Source organism: Symphalangus syndactylus, chromosome 1 (genome assembly GCF_028878055.3).
Source record: "Symphalangus syndactylus isolate Jambi chromosome 1, NHGRI_mSymSyn1-v2.1_pri, whole genome shotgun sequence".
Lineage (NCBI taxonomy): Eukaryota > Metazoa > Chordata > Mammalia > Primates > Hylobatidae > Symphalangus > Symphalangus syndactylus.
Genome location: NC_072423.2, coordinates 143,701,396 through 143,726,691, shown reverse-complemented (window position 1 = coordinate 143,726,691; position 25,296 = coordinate 143,701,396). Strand labels below are relative to the sequence as shown.

At 42.9% G+C, this 25,296-nt stretch overlaps 1 protein-coding gene and 1 long non-coding RNA gene across 10 annotated transcripts in view; one reads left to right on the top strand and one right to left on the bottom strand.

Moving 5' to 3' along the window:
- MTUS1 (microtubule associated scaffold protein 1) overlaps positions 1–25,296 on the bottom strand; it is a 156,961-nt gene that overhangs the window by 3,921 nt on the left and 127,744 nt on the right. For all 8 annotated transcript variants that reach the window (XM_055287019.2, XM_063613047.1, XM_055287028.2 and 5 more), the window contains 5 exons: positions 8,037–8,239; positions 6,736–6,841; positions 5,608–5,681; positions 5,363–5,458; positions 2,040–2,156 (listed from right to left, as the gene is read on the bottom strand). In XM_055287019.2, coding sequence (XP_055142994.1) covers positions 2,040–2,156; positions 5,363–5,458; positions 5,608–5,681; positions 6,736–6,841; positions 8,037–8,239 — 596 coding nt within the window. The remainder of the gene's footprint in view (positions 1–2,039; positions 2,157–5,362; positions 5,459–5,607; positions 5,682–6,735; positions 6,842–8,036; positions 8,240–25,296) is intronic.
- LOC129486820 (uncharacterized) lies at positions 16,234–24,830 on the top strand. 2 transcript variants are annotated; one of them, XR_008659105.2, is made up of 4 exons: positions 16,234–16,574; positions 17,323–17,432; positions 22,952–23,249; positions 24,498–24,830. It is a non-coding gene; the product is annotated as an uncharacterized lncRNA (long non-coding RNA). The 2 variants fall into 2 exon arrangements; XR_008659106.2 differs by lacking the exon at positions 22,952–23,249.

Here is a 25,296-nt window from a genome sequence, read left to right as displayed (position 1 = left end):
ATGATGAAGACCTGATTCCATCCCCCACTCACTTTCTAAAGGTAAGGCTTTATGAAGAGGCGATATTATAGCTCCGTCAGAATTAAGTCTAAGTCCTTGTCCTTGCAGCAGGACTAACGCGCTTTGAGTTAGTTGCTTAGTTTGGAGCTCGATTGTTCTTAAGACATCCTGTTATCCGGAAGCAGCTCAGGACAAGCCGTTTGGGTTAAATCACTTTCCAGAAAAGGAGTCTACGTTCAGTAATTATCAAGGATTCCCAGATAAAAACAATGTGCAAAAAAACCTGGAATTCGAGATTGGGAGGTATTGTCCTTTAAATATTATCTCATCCTAGGTAAACTAGTCCTGATAATGTCACAGAGCTGATGATGGGCAGGCGGGTTTCATAGGAAAGCTGTCTTTCTTAGAAAACTTCCTGTGCTTCTAAGTCTCTTAATTTTATCAGAGGCCTGTAATTTACAAATATGAAGGGAACAGTGGGTTTCCCTCTCATTGGATTAACTTATTCTTCCACATACACAATGCAAGGCTGACAGATATTATCAGGATACCTCTGGGGCATAGCAAGAAACAAACAGTACATCAACAAAAATTAAATGTGTTGGTAAGTTCACAGCAAAGTCTGATTTATTGCACATGATTTTTTGAAAGTTTTGATGCATGAATGGCATATGGAGCAGTCCTACTAACAGGATCATCTGAGTCATACCTGACTCCCAGATTAGAAGATACCAGACCCAGTTGAACAGGACGACCTTTGGCAGGAACTGGTATGTATGCTAGGTTGGGCCCATTAACAACCATGAGTTCCTTTCCTTCCTTTACAAAAATGTCCTGATAATTCAAAATGCTGGTATATCCACATAGGGGCTTGGTTGTTATCTCCCTCAACAGAAGTCATAGTCCCCAGAAAAAAACCAAACCCCAAACCAACACAAACCAAACAGCAGAGAGGTCCCCCGTGTCCCCTACTGTCCAGGGCTGGGTTGGGATTGAATGAGGCACTTGTAGAAGCCTGAGTCACTCATCACTGTGGGGAGAAGAGGCCAGTAGCATGCGGCAGCTGGACAGTCAACAGCAAGGCACTGCGAGGGTGGGGATCACTTAAGCTGCCTTGCCAAGGTCTGCCAACTTGGTTACAGTCCTGGCTGGCAGCAGCTGTATTTCAGGGCCGGGCCAAGACTGACGCTGAACACTGAACATGCCACTCACACTAACATCGCTCTCTGTTCTAGACACTGCAAACTGAATGTTATTCATATTTTTGGTAACACCTGCTACTTGTCCAAATGGATGAATCTTATTATAGCACAATTTTTTTTTTTTGAGACAGAGTCTTGCTATGTCACCCAGGCTAGAATGCAGTGGTGCCATCTCACCTCAATGGAACCTCCACCTCCCCAGTAGTTGGGATTACAGGCACCCACCACCACACCCAGCTAATTTTTATATTTTAAGTAGAGACGGTTTCACCATGTTGGCCAGGCTGGTCTCGAACTCCTGACTTCAACTGACCCACCCGCCTCAACCTCCCTAAACTGCTGGCATTACAGGAATGAGCCACTGCACCCAGCCCACAATTCTTTTATCACATGCTAATTCACAAGAAGCAAGATGAAGAATTTTGATAGATTGTATTGCTGTTCATTTCTGTTAAACATATCCAACTGTTTTGGACCTAAGAAACCTGTCCAGGGTGGGTGGTGTATTGAAGTACGGATTTTACATAGATATTTAAACATTTTCCTTATGCAGGTGAAGATTCAAAATACCACTGAAATATAAGCCTGATTTGTTTGTTGTAGTTTTTCCAAAGACTGGGTGCTGTTTTACATGTTCCTTGAAAAAGGAAACATTCTAGGAGGCAGCAATGAATAAATATTGAACAAACTTGGCAAAGAAAATGTGAACTTTATCTTTTGTACAATTCCTAAATATCTTTAGGAGCAAGTTAACCCAACTCCACAGTTCTAAAATGTGGGGCTCCATTTCACAGATATTACCCCACTTGTAAGATATTCATTCTGAAGAAAACATACCAGTTTCTCCATTTTCATTAACTTGATGTCCTGTTGATGCAGTTTCTCATTCTTGATCTCTAACACAGCTTTCAGGCTTTCTAACTCCTGTTCCAGATACATGATCTGAGGATTTTTCTGGAAAGGACACAGCAAGATACTCCTCTTATTCCACACACTCACATAGTTCAAATTCTTAAAGCATCTTTTATTAGATTTAGACATTAGACAAGTAGCAAGCGACAGATATTCATCACCTTAGAGCAATTTCAAAGCAAGAGATGAAAAACAAGAGCACCTTAATGTCAAAGACTGGTCCCAATATTGAAAGCAAACATTTCACTCATTTATCGGTAAGTTAATATGCAAAAATGTGAGTTGCATCAAACATGTTATTGTATCAAGAGAAAAACCTTGCTTACATACAAAACAGAATCTTGGCTGGAGATGAGGCAATCTGTAAGTCAGTTATTGGCATTTGCTGGGAGAACAGGGAACAACAGTTCTGTCCTACCAAACAAATTGATCAGGAAAGAAAAAGCAGTGCATTATTCTGGAAAACAACAGAGACAACAATGTCCTGAGTCTCTGGATTTTTGTTATGATGGGGCTACGCTGACCAGGCCATACTTCTAGGGCAGACATAATACTATCATTTTATATTGTGACACCCCAGTACCTACACGGCATGGAGTACATAGCCTATTAAAATTTCTCTCCAAAAACTACAAGTTTGCCAGGCATAGTGGCATATGCCTACAGTCCCAGCTACTCAGGAGGCTGAGGCGGGAGGATCAACTGAGCCGGGAGGTCAAGGCTGCAGTGAACTGTGAATGCACCACTGCATTCCAGCCTGGTGGCAGAACAAGATCCTGTCTCAAAAACATAAAACTCTCCAAAATAAATCCTACATCAGGGGAGGTGTCCTCTGAGAGCACACCATCAGTGTGGATTTCCCAACACCGTGCACCCACTCCTTGCTTTATTCATGGAAATTGAACTAAACCATCCAAAATTTATGCTACAGAAGAACAGCGTAAGGTCCACTGATCAGATATGTTTAATGAAGGAACGTCTTAGGTAAGAGCCGGTGGTGTGGCTCATCAAGCTTATCTTCCAGGGCAGTGGTTTCTGCTCTGGACCAATCCTTAAGGAGAATCCAGGAAGGGGCCTTCAGGGATTACTTAATCCAAACCCCTTACTTCACACAGAAAGAGCAAATGTGTTCCACGGGTTAAGTGACCTACTCAGGAAAGATCAGAAAAGCTTCCAGAGATGGAAAGGGTAAGGACAGGGACTAATATATCTTTAACTCTAGACAGTTCCCTGAGGCTGGGAGAGGTATGCGTGTATATGGTGGGAGGTGGGGGGGTGGGGATGAGGAGAGGTTGGTTAATGCATACAAACATACAGTTAGATAGAAGGAATAAGTTCTAGTGTTCAATAACATAGTAGGGTGACTACACTTTACAGTAATATATTGTGTACTTCAAAATAGCTACAAGAGAAGAAATGAATGTTCCACACACAAAGAAATGATAAAGATGACGGATACCCTAAATACCCTGACTTGGGCATTACACAGTCTATGATTGTCTCAACACATCACATGTAACCCATAAATACGTACAAATACTAAGTATCAATGTTTAAATTTCATGCATTTTATACAGTGTTATCCTTGTATGCAGGATTTTTTTTTTTACCTTGAAAATAGCAAATCCTACCTCATTTTTGTTAGAGGGAAATGGCGTAACTTACCGTCAGTTTTAAAATCAGAGCATTTACAAGACTTGTACCCTCTGCATTTTCTCCTCCTCCTCTGCCAGCCCATCCCTTTCTCCCGGACTACAGTCAGACGTACTCTGTTTCCGCAGCCTCAGCATGCTTACGTGGCAGAAGCAGTTGGATGTTTCTGTGTTCCTCAATCTGACTCTGCCTTAGCTTTTCAAAAGTGGCTGCAGTAGAGGAATCTTCTTTGTGTACCGGAAGCTCTTTCAAACCTGTTTCCTGAGCCATCAATAAGGTTTACACCCTGCATATCCCTGCATGTAAGTCTAGATTTCTTTTGAAATCACTGACTCTTCCTAAGAATCTTCTAGAATAAATAGCTTTCAAGTTTCTTTGAATATAAGCTCATCTACTGTTATCAAATAGCTAGAGGATCTCCCAATGAGATTGTCTGCAGAAGGTCTCACTGAGAGATCCACACATGCTCTTTCTAGAGCTGGCCGGAGATTTGCAGTGGAGAAAAGCTTTGCTTCTGCAGTCCCAGAGGATAAACATGGAATGAAAACGGTGTACTAAAGGCAGAAGTAGCAAGGAAACACATTTTTTTCAAAAAGACAAAAAAAGGTTGGGGGAAGGCAGGGGAGAAAGGACAAATGTGCCACGAGAAATTTCAGCTTCCAAGAGATTTGTACTTTCCAGAAGTGACATTTATCCGTATGATGAAATATTATTCATCCATAAAAAGAAATACTGATATAGGCTAAACCATGGATGAACCTTGGAAACTTTATACTAAGTGAAAGACACCTGTCTTAAAGGACCACATGTTGTACAATCAACCTTTTGTATTCAATCCTCAGAATAAGTAAATCCATAGAGATAGAAAGTAGACTGGGGATAGCCTGGTGCTGGGAAATTTGGGGGAAAAGGGGAGTGACTGCTAATGGGTCCAGGGTTCCTTTTGGGGGTGATAAAAATGTTCTAGAAAGAGGTACTGGTGACCAATGGACAACTTTATGAATATACTAAAAGCCACTGAATTTTACATTTTAAAGGAGTGAACTTTTCCTAGCCAACGTGGTGAAACCCCATCTCTACTAAAAATACAAAAATTAGCTGGGCATGGTGATGCGTGCGTGTAATCCCAGCTACTCGAGAGGGTGAGGCAGGAGACTCGCTTGAACCCAGGAGGTGGAGGTTGCAGTGAGCCGAGATCACGCCATTACATTCCAGCCTGACTGACAGAGTGAGATTCCATCTCAAAAAAAAAAAAAAGAGTGAACTTTGTAGTTTGTAAACTTAGTGATTTTTTTTTTTTTTAATAAAGTCTTCACATAAAACTCTAATCCTAATTGGTAGCTTCCTCCTTTTTCTGTAGGTATTAGCTTAGACCACCAGAAACATCCTGGACTTCATCTGTATGTCAGATTTTAGGATGGTAAAATGACACCAGTAAGCAAAGCAGCTGTTTTATACACCTTAGAGAGCACATTGCCAGACATGAGAAGGATTCACAACCTGTGTTATTTCTCTGGCTGCTGAGTACTTAAACGACTCTAAAAGGCAATTAAGAAGAAAAATTCCATCCTGATAAAGGAGCACACACAACTTACCAAATTTGCTTTCTCTCTTGCTCTTCTTTTTTGTTCTTCTGATTTCAGTTTTTCATTTAAAGCATCATTTTCACTCTTCAGATCATTGATTTGCTTCTAAAACACAACCAATGAAATGTGGCATGTAAGTTAACAAGAAGACCCCAGAAACTCAGCATACGTACACAGAAACATTAAAACCAAACAAAATCAAAAATGGTATTTTTTTTTTTGTGGGGGATACTGGGATATTGACATTCACCCACCTCTAGCGATTCCTGCTTCTCAGAAAGTAAATCTTCAAGCGATTTCTTTTCTATTTCATGGCCTTTCTTAATTTCTGGGAAAATAAAAGGATATTTTTGAGGCAATAACATTCTCTGAGATCAATGTACTCTCCAGCAGTTAAAGCATATAGATGTAGGGGTTGATGATTAAGCCATATGACGTTACTTTACATCTACAGTATGCTTTTATGTAAATTGGCCATCTGTTCTCAAAATAGCCTTGAGAGGTGGTTAGGGTAGACATTCCCATTTCATGACTGAGAGCCCTGAGGCCCACCAAGGCCCACAGAGGCCATGCGACCTTAGGAAAACATTGAGTGCCATTTCAGGGCAGGCTCTCATAAATGCCACTCCAGACTCCTGGTCTGGAAACCTGGTGCTCTTTTCAATTTGCTCTTCATGACATAAACATAAGTCTAAAATTACACTCATTTCTAGCAGGAAGGAAGAAAAACAATGTTTACTAAAAGTCTGCCTGGAGCCAGTCACTTTTACACGTTATCATCTCTGCCTGACTTTAGGCAACTCTCTTTTTCTGGTGAGAAAGTCCTTGCTAAAGGTCACACAGCCAGTTCTTAGCACACGCCCAGGCTGCTCTGTAAGATGCAACTGGTTTAGTAGAAAGACTGTGAGCGACACTGCCGATTCTGCTGTGAAAGCAATGGCTTACACCCTTCCACTGACGACAGATGAAAACTAGAAAAGACTCTTTTTCTATTCAATAAGTGGCATCGACATTTCACAGCACTGCTGCTGTGCAGGAGCACTTGGGGTGGATCCTTTACTGTGGATTACAAGAGAGAAACTTGTACTTTCCACTTCCCAGGAACCTAAGCTGGCAACCACCACCCCCAAAATGGCTTTTACAATCTTCCAAAGCCCATCCTATTTAACACAAGGCTGGCATTTGTAACTATTATTTGCATCCTGAGTGGGAAAAGGCATCTGTTAACAATAAACAATGCAAAAAGGAACCAAGAACACCCCAGCCTGAACGCCACAGGGCATTTGCTGAAGCAGAAAGTTATGAATCATTTCCATCTTAAAACATATCACGCAGTTCCTTCAGATTTTATTCTGTTTAAAGAGGAAAAAAAGCATCCTTGCCTGAAAGGGAGGCTTCATAGGCCTTCTTTAGCAATTCAACTTTCTCCGAGTGGCTAGCTTCAATTTCCAACTTAGAGGTTTCATGGGCAGCATTTAAATTGTCAAACTATAAGAAACAAAACAAAACCGTGGTTTGACAGTAAAACCAAATGTCCTAAGTTGAATAAGCAAAGTAACCACATTAGGAGACTTCACAGCTTCACAGGTAAGCTTGGATCTAGTTTAAAGGCTCCCCAATACATACGAAGGCCGGGGCAGTGGTTCACACTTGGAACCTCAGCACTCTGGGAGGCAGAGGGGGAGGATCACTTGAGCCCAGCAGTTCAAGTCCAGCCTGGCCAATGTCCCAAACTCTGTCCCCACATGCACACACACAAAGAATGCATAAAGAGCAACCCAGCTGAGATTCACTGCTCAACTCTCCTCTGTCTCCTTCCCTACCCTCAGGAACACAGACATAGAGGCTCTCCAGGGTGACGGATGGAAATGGCTGCATCAGTCACCAGGAATGACCAGGAACGAGCATATGTTTCACAGTGACAGGGCCACATGCTCTGCACCTGTCACTTGACCACTCACGCCCTAGCACATGCCTGGCCTGCAGTAAGCACTCTGTAGATACTAAATGAAAAACTGAGTTAAAAAGGCAGCTACGAAATTAAAAAGGTTTGATATTTTATTCAGTGAAAAAAAAATGGGGTATTTAAACAAATGCCACTACAAAAAAAAAAAAAAGAAATGCAAAACAATAGTTTGGCAGCACACCACCAGGATGTTTACAAGGGATTATTTCTGGGTAGAAAGAAAGGGTTGTTTTTTTTCAATTTTATCTTTTTCTCCTTCTTGTCTTCCCTTCTTTCACTTAACATACATACATTCCTTTGGTCATAAGAAAACTATTCAATTAAAAAGATAATTGTTTCCGAGTCAGGAGGATCACCTGAAGTTGGGAGTTCGAGACCAGCCTGGCCAACATGGTGAATCCTTGTCTCTACTAAAAATACAAAACTTAGCTGGGCATGGTGATGGGTGCCTATAGTCCCAGCTACTCAGGAGGCTGAGGCAGGAGAATCACGTGAACCCGGGAGGCAGAGGCTGCAGTGAGCCAAGATCAAGCCACTGTATTCCAGCCTCCAGCCTGGGAGACAGAGTGGGACTCCGTCTTAAATGAACAACAACAACAACATACTTTCTATACCTATTAGACTAAAAAAGAGAAGCTCATCAAGGATGTGAATAGCAATCAGGGTTCAAGCAAGCTGCAGAGGCCTCAGACAAACTCTGGCTGCAAAAGCACAGACCTCCTCTTGCAATTGCATTTTGTACTTCTCTGCTTCTTCAATGTAAGTGTCCCGAAGCTTTTCATACTCCCTGGTGTAAAATTCTTTAAGTCGATTCTCTCGTTCTGTTTTTTCAGCCTGGTGCTGCTGGACAAATGCTTCATACGCTGTTTGTAACTCATTCCTGGCTTTTTCTAACTTCTCACAGGTGGTTGAAGCAGTGACTGAAAACAGATGAGAAAGAAGAGGGAAGAGGTCATTGTATCTGTGAAATGTCCTATATTCATTACAGTCACACACAGCTGTGATGACACCTGAAGCATAAACCCACGATGTCTTGGGTCTCTGGTGACCATGTCTTCAAATATAACAGTGTGGAACTGAACTGTAAAACGGAACATGAGGGCAGGGCACGGTGGCTCACACCTGTAATCCCAGCACTTTGGGAGGCTGAGGTGGGGGAATCACCTGAGGTCAGGAGTTCAAGACCGGCCTGGTCAATATGGTGAAACTCTGTCTCTCTTAAAAATACAAAAATTAGCTGGGCATGGTGGCAGGTACCTGTAATCCCAGCTACTCAGGAGGGTGAGGCAGGAGAATTGCTTGAACCCAGGAGGCGAAGGTTGTAGTTAGCCAAGATCATGCCACTGCACTATAGCCAGGGTGACAGACTGAGACTCCATCTCCAAAAAAAAAAAAAAAACACACAACCGACCACACACACACACACACTCAAAAACCTGACTCCCAAGCAGTAAGAGAAGTACTTCAGAAGACCCAGGTTTCCAAGGGAAGATCCCCTCTCATGTGGTGACCAGTCAGTGCACTGGTCAAGAAAACAGCCTTGGCCAGGCCGAGACATTTCTTAAGACAAGAGACTCCTCCCTCTCCCAGCCAGCCAGTGTGGCAGAAGCTCACACAAGAGCAGGAAAGACCAGGGATAAGAAACAAGTAGACCTGAAGCTTGTGCTTAATTTGAGCTGGTTAGAATTTGTTATTTCAAAACTAATAAAAATGAAATATTAGCCTCTATTAAACACAAATCACCAGAGCCACAAATATCTTAGGGAAAAGAAACACATCTTAGAAGCACCCACATAGGCCAGTCATGGTGGTTTATGCCTATAATTCAAGTATTTTAAGAAGCTCATGCAAGAGAATCATTTGTGCCCAGGAGTTCATGACCAGCCTGGACAACATAGGGAAACCCCATCTCTTAAAATTAAAAAAAAAAAAAAAAATTATCCAGGCATGGTGGTGTGAGCCTGTAGTCCCTGCTACTGAGGAGGCTGAGGTGGGAGGATCACCTGAGCTCAGGACGTTGAGGCTGCAGTGGGCCATGACTGCACAACTGTCACACAAGAGAGCAAGACCCCATTTCAAAAAAAAAAAGCAATATAAAATGAAAGGTTAAATTGCATGTGTACACACATATATGTACGTATGTGTATATATGTACATGTGTATACATATATACATATATGTACGTATGTGTGTACATATACATGCGTACATATATACGTACATATGTATATACGTATACGTACATATGTATATATGTACGTATATAGGTACACATATATGTATAACATATACTATATATAGAGAGAGAAAGAGACGCGCGCGCACACACACACACACACACACACACGGAGTCTTGCTCTATCACCCTGGCTGGAGTGCAATGACATGATCTTGGCTCACTGCAACCTCCAACTCCCGGGTTCAAGCGATTCTCCTGCCTCAGCCTCCTGAGTAGCTGGGATTACAGGCGTGTGCTGCCACGCCAGCTAATTTTTGTATTTTAGTAGCCACATGGTTTTACCATGTTGGTCAGGCTGGTCTCAAACTCCTGACCTCGTGATCCGCCTGCCTCGGCCTCCCAGTTAATATATTTTAAAAGGGCAAAGTAATCTGATAAACATAATTGAAAATTAGAGCATCTTACCTCTTCCCTACAACTACCATACCAAAAATAGAATGACTAACAATATAATACATGGCAGAACACACCCAAAGATATATGTACACACACTACAATAAATCCTAGAAAATGGTGAATTCCTTAGGAAGCCTGACTTTGGACATTCCCAGTCTTCTATCACCGATGTGTAAATACAGGCAGACAGGGTACTGCTAAAACTGTCAGGGGTACACATGCTGTCCACACCCCTAGAGTACCCATGGATTAATACAATAGCGTTTTTGGCAAATCTGTTAAATTAACCCTTACCTCTCTTTGGAAAGGAATAACATATCAGGAGTTGAAGGAAGAAGATTATTTTAGGGCAGAGAAAAAGGACAATTTAGATCAATAATTATTTGACGTAAGGAACGTGAAAATGGCAGGTTCTTAGGAAAACTTCCTACAATGCTGTCAACTTGTTATCTCAGGAACCTGCCATGTGGTGGTAGAAATACCTAAGTCACTTGCCCCAATCAGTATTCTTTCAGAGGAAAAGGAGGCCACATTGAAATAATGGCAGGAATAGTGTCTGCCAAAGAGACCCCTTAAAAATTAAATGAATCCACAAATGTTTATTGAAGGGCAAAGAAGTAATATTGAAAAAAAATCCCCAAAACGAAAACGATTTCTCGTTGCCTGGCACAGAATGGGGCTCTTATCTTGTTTAACCCTCACAGAGGATCTTCCTAAACATATAAATAAGGAAACTGCCACAGAGAGGCTAAAACATCTGCCCAGGGCACAGAGCTGGCAAGTGCGAGAGGACGGGTTTTGGTGAGCAGTGTGAATTCTGATTCTGTCTGCACCCAAAGCCTGTGCCCCTTCTTTCCCACCAAGCTGTCTATTGTGCCAGGGCTGGCAAGGCACATGACGGGGCCTCTACTGGAAGAGACACAGACAGAGGAGAAGTGGCGGGACCAGGCCACACCTTGGGGCCCAGGGAGTGGCACTCAGGATAGTTTACATCCAGTCAGGGTGGACTAAAGGTTTGGTCAGATTTTTAAAACAATTAAAAAAAATAAAAAATAATAACTGTGATGAGGGCGGGCACGGTCGCTCACGCCTGTAATCCCAGCACTCTGGGAGGCCGAGGCGGGCAGATCATCAGGTCAAAAAATCCAGACCATCCTGGCCAACACGGTGAAACCCCATTTCTACTAAAAATACAAAATTAGCTGGGCGTGGTGATGTGCGCCTGTAGTCCCAGCCACTCAGCAGGCTGAGGCAGGAGAATCGCTTGAACCCGGGAGGCAGAGGTTACAGTGAGCCAAGATCGCAACACCGCACTCCAGCCTGGCGACAGGGAGAGACTTCATTTCAACAACAAAAACAAAAAAAACCGTGATGAAGTAGATATCAAATTAACCATTTTAATTATTTTTAAGTATATGATTCAGTGGCATCAAATACACTTACATCGCTGTGTAAGCTTTGCCATCATCCATTCTCCAGAAAGTTTCCCCCCAGCCTGAAACTCCACACCAATTAAACAGTAACAACCCATCCCCTCCCCTTCCCCAAGGCCCTGGCAGCGACCACTTCACTTTGTCTATGAATCTGACCATTCAGTACCTCATATACTTGGACTCAAATAGTACTTGTCCTGTTGTGACTGTTTATTTCATTTAGTGTATGTCCTCAAGGCTCATCCAAGCTGTGGGATGTGTCACAATTTCCTTCCTTTCGAAGGCTCAATAGTATTCCATTGTTGGCCGGGCACAGTGGCTCACGCCTGTAATCCCAGCATTTTGGGAGGCCAAGGCAGGCAGATTGCTTGAGTTCAGGAGTTCGAGACCGGCCTGGCCAACATGGTGAAAGCCCATCTCTAGTAAAAATACAAAAATTAGCTGGGCATGATGGCGCACGTCTGTAGTCCCAGCTACTCAGGAGGCTGAGGCAGGAGAATCTCTTGAACCCAAGAGGTGGAGGTTGCAGTGAGCCAAGATGACGCCACTGCACTCCGCCTGGGTGACAGAGCAAGACTCCGTGTCAAATAATAATAATAATGATAATATTCCATTGCACGTACAGACGACATTTCTGTATCCACTTACCGTCCACAGACACTTGGGTTGCCTCCACCTTTGGCTATTGTGAATAATGCTGCTATGAACACTGGGGGACAAATACACGCCTGAGTCCCTGCTTTCAATTCTTTGGTGTATATACCCAGAAGGAATTGCTGACCCATAGGGCGATTCTATTATTAATTATTTGAGGATTATGGTACTGTTTTCCATAGTGGTTGAACCATTCTACATTCCCATCAGCAGTACTACACCCAAGGGTTCCAATTTCTCCACATGCTCACCAGATCCTATTTGATTTTTTCAAATATATGTAACAGCCACCCTAATGAATACATCACTGTGGTTATGATTTGGTCAGGAGATTTTCAAATTAAGCCATGTGACAGAAATAAAATTGCGGCATCAAGGATGAAAATCCTATCCCAGCACGAGCAACGGTGGGAGACAGAACGGCGAGCCTTGCTGATTAAGAAACTCACAAAGCAGAAAAGATAGAACCCAAAAAGATAGACGCAGGCCAGATTACGGGGGCCACTGCACGGAACTCAAGCCTTTGGGACTGAATATTAAAAGTTTTTTTTTTCCTTTAAAAGAATTTAGTGAAAGATAGTGATGGTCTAGACTGCTGGAGAACATTCTCTTCACATTCACTTTTCCTTCCATTACACTAGTAACCACAGAAGAAAAGACGACTCAAGAAGTCCAATGTTAGTCAAACGAGTAAACACAGCATTAGCTTCTGCCAAGTAACTTCCCGACTCTGAAGGCTCCTCATGTGAATCTCATATGAGAACTTTCTAAGAAAACCTACAACAGAAAAATACTTCGCAAGCCGTTGGTGAAGGCATCAAGTAGCTTTCTAGTCAGAGAAATTCTAGTTTCATGCAGCCTTTTCACTTGCTTCTCTTAAAATTTCAGGTATTTCCAAAGTTAAAAAATAAAAACCAAGAACCTGATCTGAACCCATCTGGAAGCTCATATCCGGGACAGAAACATCTAAGTGAACTCAGGGACTCAGTAATAAACAAGAGACTGCCTTCAAGCCCTGCGCTAGAACAGCTTGGAAGCGGACGTTAACAGCAGGCTACCCTGGCTGATTTTAACGCATCTGTTTATAATAAAAATGCTGTTGGTTTGAATATGTAATTGTGGCACATCAGCCTGTAAAACCAAATAGGATACACAGAAGTCCTTTCCCATCAGCCATGGGACAGAGCTGTTTCCCTCTGTTTACCAAAAAAAAAAAAAAAAAAAGGCAGCACTAAAGGTTTGTTGGCCACGATAAGTGAGGTGAAGGGAGGACACATGGGAAGAAACGGGAAAGAGAAAGGGAGAAAATGGGTCAGATGGGGGAATGGGAGGTTCACTGCGGTTATTGCAACAGTCCAAAGCGGCAGGCCCGGCCCCAGACAGTGCCATCAGCCTGCAGCTGTGCACAGACCTTTGCTCTGTTTACTGGCCCGGTGTGCTGCTGGGGAATGGCTGGGCTGCAATAATCGTTCGCACTAATGGCTTTAGTTTGAACGAGCTGGCCTGGGCTCCGAAGGAAACATTTATTTGGCATAAAGACTCATGAAGTATTTTTTAAAGGATGCACGTGTAAACGCTGTATTAAAGGTTCTCAGAGCGCTTCTCGGCAGCTGTGACACAAATGTGTGTGTGTGGCGGTGGGGCGTGTGCATAACCCTGATTTTAGGCCGTGGACTTTCCTGTGCACTGACTACAGCTTAGGAGAGATTTACGGTGCCACCTGTGTGTGCTCTCACTCCTATCCTCAGTCTAGTCTCTTCTTGCTTATTCTCCAGAATTCCACTCACTTTCAATTAATCAGACACCCAACAAAGCCAAAACCAAACAAAAAATTGTTCCGAATTTGCAACAAGCAAGCATGGACATGTGACTGTTTGAAAGAAGGTATTAGACAAACACAAAGTCAAAGTAGTCTTTTTGTCCCTTTTTTTTTTTGAGATGGAGTCTCGCACTGTCACCTGGGCTAGAATGCAGTGGCACCATCTCGGCTCACTGCAACCTCCGCCTCCCATGTTCATGCGATTCTCCTGCCTCAGCCTCCCAAGTAGCCGGGACTACAGGCACACACCACCACACTTGGCTAATTTTTTTGTATTTTTAGTAGAGACGGGGTTTCACTATGTTGGTCAGACTGGTCTCGAACTTCTGACCTCATGATCCACCCACCTCAGCCTCCCAAAGTGCTGGAATTCCAGGTGTGAGCCACTGTGCCTGGCCTCTGTTGTTTTAATCGTTCCATTAGTCGATTTTTTAAAAAAGCATATATATGATTAGGAACACCAACAGACCACTTTCTGTAGGAGAACTGCTGGGCAACTTTTGTATACATGTTTGTAAACCATCAAAGCTATCTCCAGCAATCTAGCTTAAAAGAGGAAATACAGTTCTCAGGATTTAAGGAAAAAGAGAAAAAAAAAAAAGAAAAAAGGAAGAAAGGAGGAAGGGAGGGAAGGGGAGGAAGGGGAAGAAGGAAAGGAAGGCAGATTCATGTACAAAAACATCTCTAAAGTATAAGGCCATATTGAGATCAGAAGTCAGTATTTTCACTCTGCAATGAATCACCCAAGAAGAATTCTAGGCCAGTGACCCTCTCCGACGGTTTAAATCATGGATATCTGAGCAAGAAAAAAAAAAATCGTCATCAGTGAAATGCTTTAAGTTTTGCTTTTCAAGTAATTATCGGGATGATATGTGGAAAATTCCCAGTGCCACAGTCAAACATAATCTCTGGAAAACAGAACTGGAGTCCTCCCAGGTCCTTCATTACTTAGCCCTGCAGAGCAGGACTGGAGCCATTACTTAATTAGTCCTCATGGCTTATTCCTCAGAGGGGAAGGTCAGACTTTTATTATTTCCATCTCATAGAGACTCATTTCCCTTTGTTGATTGATAAATGCAGTTTACAGAGAAAAGCATTACACAGCCATGGCCCGACACTGTTAATATTCTTTTGAAATGATACAGTGCTTTCCTAGTTTTTATATCTGAGTGGCATGCTTCATTATGAGACGACCAAAAATATTTTAATGCTCAAGAGCATAAATGTCCTAGTAGAATAGAGCCAAAATTACTTGGGTTCAAATCTCAGTCACACCACTCAGCTGCTACATCACTAGGGCAAATTACTTAAACTTTCTAAGCCTACATTTTTTTTTTTTTTTTTTTTTTTTTGAGACAGAGTCATCCTCTATCACCCAGGCTGGAGTGTAGTGGCACAATCTCAGCTCACTGCAACCTCTGCCTCCCAGGTTTAAGCGATTCTCCTGCCTCAGCCTCCTCAGTAGCTGGGATTACAGGCATGCACCACCATACCCGGCTAATTTTTGTATCTTTAGTAGAGACAGGGTTTCACTATGTTGGCCAGGCTGGTCTTGAACTCCTGACTCCAAATGATCTGCCTGCTTAGGCCTCCCAAAGTGCTGGGATTACAGGCATGAGCCACCGCACCTGGCCTAAGCCTACGTTTCTTCATTTTTAAAATGGAGATAATATTAGTCTCTTCTCTAGAAGATGAAATAGCACAGGTGAAGCACTCACCCCAGTGCCTGACCACAGTAACTTTGCAGATAAATTGTTAGGCTTGCAAGAGTCCACTGATTCCAATGTGTTTGAAGATTCCTGGAAGACAGGCTTGGGGTTCCATAACAGAAATGTAACAGTTAAAAAGCAGCACTGCTGGCCTAGTATTCAAATTTGACGCATATGCACGCACAAACATAGGTATTACGGTGGAGTGTACACTCACTTCAAGTCTTTACCTTCCACTACTATTGTTCTTGACGTTATAAGCAATAGAATTTTCCTAATTTGGAGGAGATTTTATGTAAATCAGACCTAAAATATAAAAAAGTGCCAGGCAAATTTTCATAGCACCACATAAGAGAATATGATAGAAGAGACGAACAGGAAAAAGAGATGATTCCATTCCCAAACTGCACACATACCCCTTTCCCAGACGCTCTGGCCAGCCTGCTGTGGGTGGCAACTCTCCCCCACCCCACCGTGAAATCCTCCTCTCTGCACCATCTAGCACGGAGAAGAGCAGCCTGCCTCCAGCTCTGCCTGCAGTGGGCCCCTCACTCTCTCTTGGCCGCCTGGGAAACCGGCCTCCTCCTCTCAGTTCTGGGCTCCTTCACTTCTTTCTTCAACAGCACATAGCCAATACACTTCTCAGGGTAAAAAGAACTTTCGCTTCTCTTGTGCCCCACCCCCAGAACCAGGAGGGGACACTACCTTCTACTGTAGGAGTGTGATGATGTCATAACATTCTACGAGGGGAAATCCGAGGAAATCCGATCACGACACACGTCCATGGCAAGTGACTATGTGGGTCACTCCCTTAAGCCAAGGTCTCATCTGGTTTGAAATTGGAGGTAGTAATATCACTGAACAAGTAACCAAGAATTTGTTTTTAAACATCAAAATGATGCTTTGTGGAAAGGCAGTGGCCTAAAGAAAAAAAAAGGTGGGACCTAGACTATCCCACAAATAGGCATGTCCAGTTTCCCGGGCCTCCGTGTCCTGATATGGAAGGTAGGAACAAATACCACCTGTTCTGCCAATCGTACAGACTGGTGATAGTAAAGTGAAACAGAGTTACTCTTACGCTTTGTAGAAAGCCTCCCCAGCCTGTGGAATAATCCCCTACTCACAGAGTGCCAGGGTTTGCCTCTCTAAAGATACTTTGTCAAATGACCAAGAAATTTTGCAGACAGGTGGTAGACAAGGTTCTTTTTCTAAATTTCAAAATTATCTCCAAATGGCTTTCTGATTACTCTTGGGCATTAAATCAATGAATCAGTAAAAGCTCATTTCAAAGTCTTCCAGAAATCATAAATTATTGGGAACTTACTTTTTACAAAAGGCCTGCACAATCAAATCAATCCTCCCATAAATGCCACTTCACCTTTAGAATTCACTTCATACTTTACAAGGTGCTCTCACATTTGTTTCACGTAATGTAACAATGCTCTGAACAAATAAAATACGTATTATCAGACACCTCATTTTACTAAAGAAGAATGGAAATGGCAGAGCTGGATCCACAACTCCAGCCTCTTTTTTGTTGTTGTTGTTGTTGTTGTGTTTTGAGTAGATGTGGGGTTTCACCATGTTGGCCAGGCTGGTCTCAAACTCCTGGCGTCAAGCGATCTGCTCACCTCAGCCTCCCAAAGTGCTGGAATTACAGGCTTGAGCCACCGTGCCCAGCCCTAGAACTCCAACCTCTTTGAGAGCCGAAGCACAGAACACCCAACGTGATCTGACTGGCTATTTTTCCCAGCCTGAGATGGAGAAGAGAGAAGTTAATTCACACGCACCATGGATGCCTCGGGGTAGTAGAGCCGAATTCTCTTGTGGAAGCACTGCTGAAGAGACTCCAGGATAAGGCAGGTAAAAAAATGACCTTTTCCCCCCTATACTGGTTAGGCTGACAAAGTGTGACTCGCAGGTGGGAAGAGAATTCCACCCAGCCAGCCTGTCTTCCATCTCCATCTTGGCACCTGGGTACCAGCTGGGCCTCCCCTAAGCTTCTAGCCTCTCCCTGCCAGTATTCCTCCTCCCACACCGGAAGAGAAGCCTGCAAAGGCCATTTGCTGTTTTTCAGCTCATCCACTGGCCAACATGCTGCAGAACAGATGCTTTTTTTTTTTTTTAAATCACAACAGCAAACACTCCATGTACAAATGAAAACATTTAGGAATAAAAGTGAGTTGGAGGCGAGAGCACAGCTGAATGTCTGACAATATGTTCTAAGATTCAGTCCTGAGAAAAAGTGAGGCCGACTTTAAAGGAATCCTGTTTCAATCAAGAGTTTCAATGTTAAAAAAAAAAAAGGATGATTTCTCAAGTCAGGGACTATTCTGCCTCTCCTCCTCACTGACGGATCATTTTTTAGGGCACAAGGGTCAAAAAGGCTGCTAAAAGTCCTTAAAATTTAAAAGCTTATTTATAAGAATGGACTCAATTCAGTTGGAGTTACTTCATATTATTCTTACTATGCTTATTTGAGAGAGATATATATATTTTTACATATAAGAAACAACATTCTGGACAGCTAGAGCAGTGTCAAAGGGTAGTCCTGCGGCACCTACATGAGAACCACCTGGATAATCATTAAAAGTGCAGATTCCTCCTCAATTTCCATCAAGGGAAAGGCTTTGCCTTATTTTTCTTTTTGGTAGCCAAAGCTGTACTCACATATTGCTAATAAGGAAGAAAAACTGCTCTCCTGTTAACCTGAGGACAGTAATGGCAGAGGTCAGGAAGAGGGATCACCTTCCCCATCAACACAACATCTTTCTAAAAGTGCTGCCTCTCCTTCTGTAATTGGGAAGCACCTATTACTATTCCTTAAAGCCCAAAGGGGGGTTAGTAGGATGATGGATATAGGAGATGTTGGGGTTTAAAAAAAACAAAGTGCAGATTCCTGGACTTCATCCCCAGCCAACCAAGTCAGAAGCAATGGGCATGAGAACTGAGGATCTGCATTTCAACCAGGTCTGTTCTCATACACAATAAAGTTTGGGAACCACTATTCTACACAATAAGGTATTAAATTAGGAAAATCACAAGTGGAGAGACTGGAGTTAGGACAAGGAACAGGACAAGGAGGAACACTCAGTGAGTTTCAAACACAGGTACCATTGGTAAAACTGTGTATCTACAGGTGAAAGAACATGGCCTTTTACTTATAAATACAGCCAACCAAAGTCCAAATTAAGGGCAGATGTGGACAGGGAGAGAATGAGCTAAGTTTGAGGTGGCTGTCAACTCAGTCTTCAAACAAGTCAGGGAGATAAACAGCCCTGTTTTGATGTACAGTTGGTTTTCAGTATATTAATAGATTTATCATTAAAGCCTACTTCAAGAAAAATCACTTCTGGAATTTTACAACTCAAAAGTGAGTTACCTGTAAAGAGTTTAATAATTATTTTAAATACATAGCCTTGTTAAACCAAAATTCTAGATACAAATGGAACAGTGAATGAATCAACACATTCCATATGGTGTGAGGCAGTCTGACGTTCACAGACACTGGGTTAAGTGTTGATTAGACAATGTGTATACTGCTTTTGGCGATATACTGTTTTTTGCCTTTCCTCAGTAAGATACATTTTAACAATATTTCTTAAACTCTTGATTAGAAGAAAAATATTCCAAAAGTAGCTGTCAATGCAAACTAGTGTTTATTTCAAATAATTTTCCAATCTTTTAAATCATTTCATCAAACTTTCCCTGTGGTGACTACCAGAAGATTGGTGGTCTAGCCATCTTGGGTTATTACGCAAGCTCTTTGCTTTCTAGCTTCCCTGGGGAAGTTACTTAACCTCTGACCCTCAATTTATTTTTTTTAATACAATGCAGATAAGTAGACTGAGAGCTGAACATTGTTTGTGAGGCGTGAGTAGGCACCAAATACATGATGTTGTTATACCTAGCTCATAATTTTCATGCACAAAAATCAACTGGTCTTTTTACACTATTATGGGAAGGGCAGGCATTTTTAGTGAATTAAGGATTAAAATCTTGTTTCACAAAATAGAAATAATCAGGACTAACGTATAAAAAGATGAGAGTTAGCTGTTAATTGTGATGGCTCAAAAATAATTTTGAAATACAAAATAACTTTTTCTTCATTAATTTAGATCAAGCTTGTCCAACTCACAGCCTGCATGTGGCCCAGGACAGCTTTGAATGCGGCCCAACACAAATTTGTAAACTTTCTTAAAACATTGAGACGTGTGATTTTTTTTCTTTTAGTCATCAGCTATTACTAGTGTTAGTACATTTTATGCGTGGCACTAGACAATTCTTCTTCCAATGTGGCCCAGGGAAGCCAAAAGATTGGACACCTCTGATTTAGATGAAAAGTCTGATTCCAAGGATTAACATTAATAAAAAGCTAAAAGAACTCTAAAAATCATAATCATGGCCCTCTATTGTACCAGTTTTTATTCAACATGACTCTGGAAAGAACCTTATCCTAGAGGCAAAATGTCTGCTGCAGATGTAGACCGTTTTAAATTTAACTGTAATCTATTTCAACGGCTGACACTTTCAAAATGATCTGATTAACTGGGATTGTCGGACATAATATAAAATGTATCCAAGAGAATTATAGCTCTCCTTTATGACTATGCATTCCTAAAGGACAATTATCTTTTCTTTGCAAGATGTGGATTTCATTTTTTAATTATTCTGACTCTGCTTTAAACTTTTATTTTAGGTTCAGGGGCACGTGCAGGTTTGTTATTTGGGTCAACTTGAATCACAGGGGCTTGTTGTACAGAATATTTCATCACCCAGGTACTAAGCCCAGTATCCGATAGTTACTTTTTCTGCTCCTCTCCCTCCTCCCGCCCTCCACCCTCAGGCAGGCCCCAGTGTCTGTTGTTCCCCTCTTTGTGTCCGTATGTGTTTGTCATAGAAATGTTAAACAGTTTATAGAAAAACATTTGTGGATAAAAAACATTGAATATTGGCATATTTTAAGGAGAAAACTACCTTTCCCTAGCTACCATCGTTGGTAATAAAATCATTCATTCATTGAAGTCTAAGCACCTGGTAAGTGCCAAGCACAAGGTGGGAGAGCTACAAAAATTAAGCAGCTATTGGCCTTGCCCTTGAAGAGTTCCTAATTCTAGACGGCAAGAAGAGGTCTATAGACACATCACTGTAAGAACAAAATCTTAAATGTGTACAAGGTGCCTTGGAAAGCACATTAAAAGGCACAACTAACTTACTTGAAAGATTTGGGTGAAATTCAACTGAAGATATTTTAGCTAAGACTTAAAAACTGCGTAAATGAGAAGGAGCATGAGGGGTCCACGACAGGAGGAGAGTGGAAAGAGGAGACTGCACTCCAGGCAGAGAGGATAGCGTGCAAAAGATGCGGACAAGAGGTGCGAATGAACCCATGGCCGGGGCCTGGGAGGGGAAAGGAGGTGTGAATAAAGGGGAAAGAGTGCCTAGACGTGAATTTGGACTGGAAGATTTCAATCACTCAAATCATAAATGGTGTGCTGAGTATGTCTGGATTTTTTCCCCCAAGGCCAAAATGGAGTCTTCTGTGTTTGTTAAAAATGTCCAGTAGTGGCCAGGCGTGGTGGCTCAAGCCTGTAATCCCAACACTTCGGGAGGCCGAGGCAGGTGGATCACCTGAGGTCAGGAGTTCGAGACCATCCTGGCCAACATGGTGAAACCTCGTTTCTACTAAAATACAAAAATTAGCCAGGCGTGGTGGTGCGCGCCTGTATTCCCAGCCACTCAGGAGGCTGAGGCAGGACAATCACAAGAATCCAGGAGGTGGAGGTTGCGGTGACCCAAGATCATGCCACTGCATTCCAGCCTGGGTGACAGGGTAAAAAGCTCCTTCTAAAAAACAAAAAAACCAAAATGTCCAGTAGAGGCACATGTCGGCTTTACTCTAAGTATAGATCCTGGCCGCAAGTGGAGTTGGAGGCGCAGGCCTGGAGGCAAGGTGACCCATTGGGTAGCTGTTGCAGTATCTTCCAGGTGAGAAATTGTGGGACTTAAAACAGCAGCAGCCAGAATGCTGAGCAGGGATGGATCCAAGTGGCATTTAGGACACAGACTGACATGCATGTGGAGGATGGGGGAACAGGAGTATGATTTCAGTTGTTAGCTTGGGTGGTAAGTTAATCGTATCGCCACTGCCAAAGCTGAGGAACAGGGGTGAATGAGGAGATGCCGCATGGTGCTCAGGAAGGAAGGGGCTGGGCCATCAGGAAGGTCTGATTTTACTGGACTGGCTCACCTGGGGGCAGCCCCTCACTGGGAAGCATCTGCAGCTTGGGAAGCAGAGGACTAGAAAAATAAATCTGTGTCATTGTTGTATAGATAGTAGTGGAAACCATGGGAACGGATGAGAAAACGGCTGGCAATGAAACCCTTGCTATATACTATGACACTATTTACGGGGTAAGTGAACGCACTGGACAGCCACTTGATAGACTTTCCCCCAGCCCATTAAAGGTGATCATAATGAAGACTTTGAGGCAATGTGGAAAAGTGCTTGACCTGTCCAGTTACCAAGATCACAGCAGACATTTGACCAGGTGCAGTGGCTCACATCTGTAATCCCAGCACTTTGGGAGGTTGAAGCGGGCGGATCACTTGAGTCAAGTGTTAGAGACCAGCCTGGCCAATATGGTGAAACCCTGTCTCTGCTAAAAATACAAAAATTAGCCCAGCATGGCGGTGTGCACCTATAATCCCAGCTATTCGGGAGGCTGAGGCAGGAGAATTGCTTGAACCCAGGAGGCAGAGGTTGCAGTAAGCCGAGATAGTGCCACTGCACTCCAGCCTGGGCAACAGAGAAAGATCCTGTCTTTAAAACAAAACAAAACAAAAAAGATCGGAGCAGGCATTTAACATACACAAATCTCAAAAGTATTATGAAGCAAGCCAGAGACAAAAAACAGCATACTATATTTTTCCATTTAAATGAGAATCTAGTTCAGACAAAACCTTTGATAATAAAGGTTAAATCAGTGTTTGCTTCTAGGGGGAGGGGTGTTCCACTGTGAAATGGCATGAGGGAATTTACTGGATTGACAGAAATAGTCTATGCTTGATAAGGATGTAGGTTTTAGGAGTATATGTCTGTCAAAACTGATGGAATAATTAGCATTCCATTGTATGAAAATTACACCTTAATTTAAAAAAATCATAGAATGAAGTTGTATATATTCATATAAACTAAGAAAAGGGAATATGCAAATAAAGTTATGTCAGGGCAGTGGAGCTGCGGGCTGTTTTCACTTAAAAACCTTAATTTTCTTACACTGTTCTAAAAAAAAAAAAAAGAACTTTAAAACTTCAAATGCCCAAAAATATGTATCAATTACCCAAGAAAACAGAAAGCATATTATATTATTTTTCCATAGGAAACAGAAAAGAATCCCTACAATTATGGACTTCATACCTGAAGGTAACAAGAAAACACAAGAGACAGTAAAGACATCAACACAGAGTATCAAAAAATCACTGGACGAAAGGGACACTTTTAAGAGTTTCTGCAGAAGCAAAGTACCAGTGCTTCCATGAAGGGAATGTGGCTCAGACAGTGGAAACACACAGGCTGCTTTGGACGCTGCCACAGTGAGAGTGAGAGGACAACAGGAAAGTCAGTGGATGCCGGGACAGCTGGAGGCTGTTAGATTCGGAAGGTGGAAAGCACAGACTGTACGTGGGTTTCAGTGCTCCTGAGTTTATGAGCTGTCCTTTTTCTCTGCAGTTCTTAGTAGTTTGGGTACCTTGTCTCAACTTCCATAGATAAGGTGAAGAAAAATTACCCAATGGGAGAGTGACACCAACTCCCATCGCCCCACCCCCATTATTTTGGAGGGAAAAAGTGGGTGCTCTGATGACGGTGATAGTGGCAGCTCTCTTGAGTTGCTGTGATGGGCCTGGCACTACGCCACTGCTTTATATGCATTACTATTTTATTCAAGTTCCACAATAACTCAGCAAAATACATACTGATTTCATATCACCAGTGAAAAAACCATACTCAAAGAAGTTAGGTAACGTCCAACTAGGAGTGGATGGACGGCCGGGCGCGGTGGCTCACGCTTGTAATCCCAGCACTTTGGGAGGCCGAGGTGGGCGGATCACGAGGTCAGGAGATCGAGACCACAGTGAAACCCCGTCTCTACTAAAAATACAAAAAATTAGCCGGGCGTGGTGGCGGGCGCCTGTAGTCCCAGCTACTCAGAGAGGCTGAGGCAGGAGAATGGCGTGAACCCAGGAGGCGGAGCTTGCAGTGAGCCGAGATTGAGCCACTGCACTCCAGCCTGGGTGAAAAAGCGAGACTCCGTCTCAAAAAAAAGGAGTGGATGGACAAAAACTTAGGCTTTGACTCCACACACCAAACTCTACTGGATCAGGAGAATACTCTGACAAGGTCTCATTTCCACTTGAGTCCGAAGAGCCTGTCGTTTGGGATTTCTAGTAATATTTAGTCTAATGACTATTCTTTTCTGTAGCATAGATGATGCCCTCACGAAACAGCCAGTGTGGTTAATTACTACACAGCTGTCAAGCTGCATACATCCTAATACCTATTATTTAACAGCAGTTAACACTTGCTGCTAGATGCTTTACAATGCATTACCTCATGTAATCCTCACACCCACCCTTGGGGCAGACAATTAGCACTGCCATTTTTACCGAGGATGAAACTGGGACAGAAGAGATACAAAGTGACTTGTCCTAAGTCACTCAGTTACCACAGATGTGGCCCCAGACAGTGTGACATGAGCCTAACCACTTTACTGCCTCAAAATTAAAAACTGGGGGGTTCCCAACTTTGCTATGTCAACCGGTCTCAACTCATGCTGAAACCAACAATCCCACTAGCAGCCTTGAGAGTGTTCTTCCCAGACCGCTTCATCACAAGTGTTCACAGGTTTCGCGTCCCTCCACTTACAGAACCAAAACCCTTCTCCAAACGGAGAACGGTTACCATCAGATGTATGCCTGCTGCAACAGCAGCAGTGACACATTCCCTAAGAGGCCAGCACTGGGTGACTGAGGATCTGGACAGGCCACCCACTGTGCCAACACTCTGGAGGCAGCAGACGCAGCGCACCAGGGCAGCTTCCTTATCAAGGATAGAAAGGTGACAGTGGGCACAGACTGTTACGGCTATTTCCTGTCAGGCTACCTGACTCACTGGAGGTGCTGAATCCCTGGGCCCCAACTGCGGTCGCTTAATTGTGCTGTCCACTAAAATGTAAAAAGAGCATCCTTCATTCAAGCAAAGCGAAGGGGCCCAGTGTTCCATTCTCATTGCTGCCTTGTCTTGGGAGAGAGGCTGAAACCTGAACCTCTAGGTAGGCTCACCTCCACTTCCACTGGGTTATAATGAACTCTGAAACACACAAAAAAAGGCCTCTTTCCTGATCTTCTAGCTCTCTGTTAATTACATTATTTAAGGCATGGACAAAAGCAAATTGGGTTGGTCATTTAGGTAATCATAAGGGCGGCTGTCAAGTTAAGTAACATGGCAGAAAGCCTGCAAAGTCTGAGAGCTGGGCTGTTTCTCAGCTGGGATTTCCTTGAACTGTTTCACCAGAACTCTCAAGTCTTTAGGATTCTGAAGTTTCCATCTGTCTTAAAATTACTTTTCCATAAAGAGGGCTTCATTTCCACAGCCTAAAATAAAGTCAGGACTGATGTCTTGGCTAGGTATTAAGAATGTGGACGGTTACTCAGGGATTTGGCCCAC